General features: G+C 44.5%; 1 protein-coding gene across 1 annotated transcript in view; it reads left to right on the top strand.

Annotated features, from left to right (window-relative positions):
• Window positions 1-6096, top strand: part of LOC126457415 (uncharacterized) — a 47886-nt gene extending 41790 nt beyond the window's left edge. The window contains exons 2-3 of the mRNA XM_050093686.1: window positions 2876-2973; window positions 3058-6096. Of these exons, the coding sequence (XP_049949643.1) occupies window positions 3067-5991 (2925 nt within the window). The 5' untranslated portion in view covers window positions 2876-2973; window positions 3058-3066 and the 3' untranslated portion in view covers window positions 5992-6096. The remainder of the gene's footprint in view (window positions 1-2875; window positions 2974-3057) is intronic.
• The last annotated feature ends 961 nt before the right edge of the window (window positions 6097-7057 follow it).

Genomic DNA, 7057 nt, shown 5'->3' on the forward strand with positions numbered 1-7057 from the left:
TTTTTTTTTTTTTTTTTTTCATCTGAGCTCTTGATGTTCATACAGTTGCTTCTCTTTTCAAGGCCTCCTTAAGTTTCCTTTAGGCGGTATTTTTCTTCCCTCTAGTGAAATATGCTTCTAAATTCTTACTTTGATCGTCTAGCCATTCCTACTAAGCCATTTTGCACTTCCTGTCAATCGCATTTTTAGACATTTATATTCCCTTTCGCCCCCTTCATTTTCTGCATTCCTATTAGGCCTTGACTTTTTACCTGTTTGATACTCTGCTCGTTTTCACTATTTCATCTCTCAAAGCTACCCATTCCTCTTCAACTGTATTCCTTTCCCCTGTTCCAGTCAACCATTGCCTAACGCTCCCTATCAAACTCTCAACAATCTCTGGTTCTTTCAACTTATCCAAGCCCCGTCTCCTTCATTTCCTATCTTTCTGCAATTTTTTCAGTTTTAATCTACAGTTCATAGCCAACAAATTGTAGTCAGAGTCCACATCTGCCCCTAGAAATATATTAAAATTTAAAATCTGGTTCCAAAATCTCTATCTTACCATTACATAATCAATCGGGAAGCTTTCTGTGTCTCCAAGTCTCTTACACAACCTTCTTTCATGATTCTTAAACCAAGTGTTCACGACTGTACAAAATTCTGCCAGGCAGCTTCCTCTTTCATTCCTTCTTCCCAGTCGATGTTTACCTATTCTTTTTTCCTTCTCTCCCATTTCCTATTATCGAATTCCAGTCCCCTATCACGATTATATTTTCGTCTCGTTTAACTTCCTGAATAATTTCTTTTATTTCATCATACACTTCTGTAATCTCGTCATCTGCGGAGCTAGCTGGTATATAAACTTTTACTATTGTGGCAGGTGTGGGCTTCATGTCTGTTTTGGCTAAGGTAACGCGTTCACTATGCTGTTCAAAATAGTTCAACCGTATTCCTATTTTCTTACTTATTATTAAATCCACTCCTGCATTACTCCTACTTGACTTCTTATTTGTAACCCTGCATTCACCCGATCAGAAGTTCTGTACCTTCTGCCACCGATCTTCAGTGATTCTCAGTACGTCTGACTTCAGCCTATCCATTTCCCTTTTTAAAGTTTCTAACCTAACTGCCCGATTAAGGGCATTAACACTCCATGCGCCGATCCGTAGAACGCCACTTTTGTTTCTCCTGATGACAACGGCCTCCTGCGTTGTCCCTGCCCGGAGTTCCGAATGGGGGACTATTTTACCTCCGGAATATTTTACGCAAGTGGACGCCATCATCATTTAATCATATAACAGAGCTGCATGCCCTTGGCAAAAATTACGTCTGTGGTTTCCCCTTGCTTTCAGCCGATCGCAGCACCAACACAGCAAGGTCGTTTCGGTTGATGTTAGAAGGCCAGATCAGTTATCACCCAAACTTTTGTGCCTGTAACTACTGAAAAGGCTGCTGCCCGTCTCCAGCACACGTTTGTCTGGCCTCTCAACAGATACCCCTTCGTTGTGGCTGCAGCTGCTGGACGGCTTTCTGTATTGCTGAGGGACACAAGCCGTCCGACCGACAGTAACGTCCATGGGTCACGGGAGGGATGGAGGGATGCATTTAAAGTAAATTTTCAATATTTGCACCTGTTGGAAATCTTATCAACATCTGACTGGATATCTGTGCAAGTTTTCCAGACAACACTTCATTATAGCTAACTCAGTCATCTACAAAAAGTCTGAGGTTGGTATTAATATTGTCTGTAAGGTCACTAATGTACATAATGAACAGCAACGGTCTCAAGACACTTCCCTACAACTCGGCTGAAGTCGTTTCTACATCTGTCGATGACTCTCCATTCAAGATAACACGCTGCGTCTCCCTACTAAAAATCTTCAATCCAGTCACACATTTTGTTTGTTACCCCATATGGTCGTAGTTTTATTAATAAGCATTGGTGTGGTACTGAGTCAAATGCATTTCGGAAGTCAAGAAATTCTCCATGCACTTGATTGCCTTCGTCCACAGCTTTCAAGGATATCTTGTTATAGAAGCTCAGTTGGGTTTCACGTGGCCGGTATTTTCAGAATCCATATTGGTTGACACGGAGAAGGTCATTCTGTTCCAGATGCTCGTTACGTTTCAACTTTGCAGTGGGCTTCGCGACTGGAGTATCTCTGTTCTATATTTAGAGGCCTCTGACACCACACCTGACATATCCAAAACTCGTGGCTGAATTAAGAATGCTGTCAGACAACTAACAAATAAAGAAGGTACTCTCCCTAACAGCAGAAAGGGGTGCGTAACGAAGAAAGATCCACAGTAGGAAAAACGCCTCGCATGTAGAAGCAAAGTCTGTAATTTGAGTCAAGTATATTGTGGATTCACTGAAAAGAAGGGGGTACCTACAGAGTGGCGGTCAAAACGCTTGATGGATTGGGGTGTAGCCAAGTGAAGTATGAAGGCAAAGAGGCGCGAGGAAGGCTATGTTGCCAACAGCGAGAATGTTGACTCAATGGAGAGGTTCTATTTACAAGCATGGCACACATGCTGTATTACACGAATTTGTACGGGTATGCAGACATTCTCAGTGCAGCACTTTCACAGGGAAAGTTGGGGTAACAGGCGGAATGAATGATTATTTGGAGAGGCACTGGGAACCAAGCGTTCCTTACGTCAAATCACTTAACAATGTTGAACAACTTCTGAAAGCCTGTTAGTAGAGTTTGCACTCATCCTGTATACACACTAGCGATTTAATCTGTATAAGAATTCAAGACGATACTTCTTTCAGTAGCAGGTTTGTGGACAAATCTTCTTGTGAAGATGGAAATGAGTTAAGCTTATGAAAATTTTGTCACGTAATTTATATAGTGCTGACTGTGTATAACATTCTTTTCTGTTACAGAGGCTAACAGATTGTGTACAGAGACGTAGGGGAAACAGCTCTAAGACTACCTGGATGAAGGAATGGAGGAAAGTAGATGTCAATGAATACATTCTTTGGTTTGTATGAAACCTTTCATTATAAGTATGTAACAGAAAAAGGAAAGTAGCCTAGCTATACACTTCACCCATTTACTGTTACAGCTGATCTAGATGGATGAACCGATGCCTCTGCGGGGAATAGTCAACATGGCGGCAGCGAAGTCAAATTCGGAAGAACGGAGCTGTGCTATATTCGGTTGCTGGAATGTTGGTGGCGCCTTTATGGAAAGGAGAAAGTACATTGTTACCGAAAAAATGTGGAGAACTGGCTTGCATTACCTGGGTGTCACAGAGACCAAGATGAAAGATGAAAATGGTTCACATTGGAAAGAAATAGGTCGCGACTGCGACCTGCTATTTAAGGGAGTCACATACGGGCGTGCCAGGGCTGGGGTCGGACTGATACTACGTGGGGAGTACAAGAACAATGTGAAAGACTGGAAAGGGGTAAATGAAAGGCTGTTGGTCTCCCATATTGTAGAAAGAGGTCACTCTATTGCGCTGTTTGTCTTCTACGGTCCAGATAATTGCCGCCTGAAGGTAGATAAGATGGAGTTCTTCAACGAGCTGCAAAATACTATCGATCAAACAAAGGAAGATAACATCATAATTGTGGGAGACTTCAATGCAAGAGTAGGAAGAGAAGCGGAAAAGTGGGACAATGTGATTGGAAAAGAAGGAGAAAACGTATTGACAGACTCCGGAGAGCTTCTACTTCAGTTGTGTGTAGCCAACGACTTAGTGATACTTAACACTTTTTTCGAACACGAAGACGGGCAAAAATACACCAGATATTGTGAACTAAAAAACGCAGGAGGGGAAGGCACGAAAATACAACAGTCGGTGATCGACTACTGTATTGTCAAAAGAAGCATGTTGCCTCTCGTCAGAGACACAAGAGCACATGATGATGCGATAATAAAGGATCACCGTCTGGTAACAATGGAAATGGAGATGGAGCAGAAGCCCACTAAAGATGGCGTAAATAGATGCAGACAACATAATGAGATCGACACTCAGATAAGGTATCACTTGTTAAGGCAACAAGCCATTCAAACGAGTTATCAAAACCATGTGTCAGATATCTTGAGCAGGAATCCTCAACAAAGTGCGGCGAGTCTAGAAGATAGGTGGTCGAGTCTCAGAAACGCATTACTCGAAGCAGCCGAGAACGTGTGTGGTACTAGTAGGCCGTGCTGTAACCGACGGGGGACGGCATGGTGGACAGACGATGTGGCAGGTGCTGTGCAGAAAAAGAAGGTGGCGTGGCGTAACTGTCGTATCGAACGTGACCATGTTCACATGTCGGACTATAAAAATGAGAGAACAACGGCCAAAAAGGCTGTAGAAAAAGCGAAAAGATTTTCTTGGACGGATTTTGGAAACAAGCTAGGAAGTCCGCGCACTGAAGACCAGAAACTCTTTTTCCACGTGTTGAAGAAGGTGAATCGGGATGCGCATTGTACTACACAAAATCTGAAGTCTACAGATGGGTCTCTCCTTACAGACATGAATGAAATTGTGGGAAAATGGCGCGGGTACTTCGAAGAGCGTTTTGCTTTGTCCGAAGATCCAGGTTTGCAAAAGCCAGAAAATGAGGTGGGAGAAAGTATCAGCAGAAATGAAATGAAGAATTCATTACAGAAGATAAAAAATGGCAGATCCGCTGGTCATGACAGAATAACGCCAGAAATGGTTAAGCATATGGGAGAAAAAGGACATGTGGAACTTCTCAGGGTTTTTAATATGGCGTGGAAGGATAAGAAGGTCCCAGAGGACTGGAAAGAAACTATAGTTTTTCCTTGCTACAGAAATGGAGATAGATCGCTCTGTGAGAGCTACGGAGCAATATCGTTCCTAAATACGGCTGCCAAGGTATACGCCAGGATACTAGAGGAACGCATCCGGAAGGGAACGGAAGAAAAGTTAAATGAAGCTCAGTGTGGTTACAGACGAAATAGATCCAAGAATGATCACGCATTCGTCATTCGACAACTTATTGAGTTGTCAAACGTGCGAAGAACTGCACTTCATCTTTGCCACATCAACCTAGAGAGAGCGTTAGGAAAACTTGCACTGAGTGTCGTAATGGAAACCCTAGCTCGAAAACATGTGCCTGCCTGCACCAGACTCGCTGTTCTGAGTTTGTTCGAAGGAAGAATAAACTACGTGCGGACAGGAAACGTGCTGTCCAGAGCTTTTGGAACAGGTTTCTCGCTAAGGCCTCAGGACAGTTTGTCGTCTTATATAAGTATCCTAGTACTGGATGATGTCTTCAACAGTTATCAGGCTCGAACAAAAGAGAGCATTTGCAAATATATGCCGGTATCAGTTTCAGCATATTGCGATCAAGTTGTCCTCCTTGCTGCGACGAGAACAGAACTGCAGCACAAGTTGGACGTCTGGTGTGAAGAGACGAACGGAAAACGTCTGCATCTGCTGCCAGAGGATGCGCGGGTAATGTCCGTGTTGGCGGGTGAAGACGTTGGGACAGTGGAAATCGACGGCCGTGCCATATTGGAAGTGCCTTGTCTCTCGTATTCCGGATTGTGTATAGGTCCTCGCCTGACAGCCGAGGAATTCAACAGGCGCATCGGCGATGCGGGCCGACTCTTCAACGCTGCGAAGCACGGAATCGTCGGTAACCACAGGGTTGTAGGGAAACGGACCAAGGAGGCTCTGTTCGATTCTGAATATGTCGAGAGAATGGTGCGCGGGAGTGCCACGCGTTGGATATCGGCCAAGTCAGACATTCCCCGCATGAAGTCCATGGAAGATCGCTACCTCCGACATTCCACGAATTCTGGCTGCAGGAGGTACAACATGAGAACGCGGGCCGACACAAGGTCCTTGGCGGGCATGCGACAACAGCAGCTCGCGTATTCGGACCACGTGAGGAACATGGAGGAAGGTCGCGCTCCACGCTCCGTCTTGGAAACACTGGAGTCCGCGAAAAAGACCCCAGTTCATAGTTGGAGGCGAGATGTAAAGAAAGCCAGGGACAAGACCACGCTGACGCTGAGAGATCCTCTATAGGATGCGAGTGAAACAGGATTGGCTATAACCAAATTATGACTTAAAAAAAACATTTATGTACTTTTATTTGTTCTTTGCAAATAATACAAATAGTAAACATGAAAACATCGTTTTATTATTAGGGTTCTGTACCTCAATCGATAAAAAAGGAACTTTTATACACTGAAGCACCAAAGAAATTGGTATAGGCATGCGTATTCAAATATTGAGATATGTAAACAGGCAGCATACGACGCTGCGATCGCAACGCCGGCCGATATGGCCGAGCAGTTCTAGGCGCTTCAGTCAGGGACCGCGCGACCGCTACGGTCGCAGGTTCGAATCCTGCCTCTGGCATGGATGTATGTGATGTCCTTAGGTTAGTTAGGTTTAAGTAGTTCTAAGTTCTAGGGGACTGATGATCTTAGATGTTCAGTCCCGTAGTGCTCAGAGCCATTTGAACCATTTTTGATCGGCAACGCCTATATAAGATAACAATGTCTGGCGCAGTTAGTAGATCGGTTACTGCTGCTACAGGGTCAGTTTATCAAGATTTAAGTGAGTCTGAAGGTGGGACAAAGCATCTTCGAGGTCACGATGAAGTGGGGATTTTCACGCACGACCGTTTCATGAGTGTACCGTGAATATCAGGAATCTAGTAAAACTTCAAATCTTCGACAATTTGTTGCAGATTCCAATGCTGGGCATCAAGTGTCAGTGCGCGAACCATTCAACGAAGCATCATAGATGAAGGCTTTTGGAGCGGAAGGCCCACTCGTGTGCTATTGATGACTGCACGACACAAAGCTTTGCACTCACATGGGTCCTTCAGCACCGACATTGGACCGTTGATGACTGGAAACATGCTGCCTGGTCGGACGAGTCTCGTTTCAAATAGTATCGAGCGGATGGGGGTGTACAGGTGTGGATTGAGTTGGGTTGATTTCGGGGAGGAGACCAAACAGCGATGTCATCAGTCTCATCGGATTAGGGAAGGATGGGGAAGGAAGTCGACTGTGCCCTTTCAAGGGAACCATCCCGCCATTTGCCTGAAGCGATTTAGGGAAATCACGGAAAACCTAAATCA

This window comes from Schistocerca serialis, chromosome 2 (assembly GCF_023864345.2).
Source record: "Schistocerca serialis cubense isolate TAMUIC-IGC-003099 chromosome 2, iqSchSeri2.2, whole genome shotgun sequence".
Classification (NCBI taxonomy): domain Eukaryota; kingdom Metazoa; phylum Arthropoda; class Insecta; order Orthoptera; family Acrididae; genus Schistocerca; species Schistocerca serialis.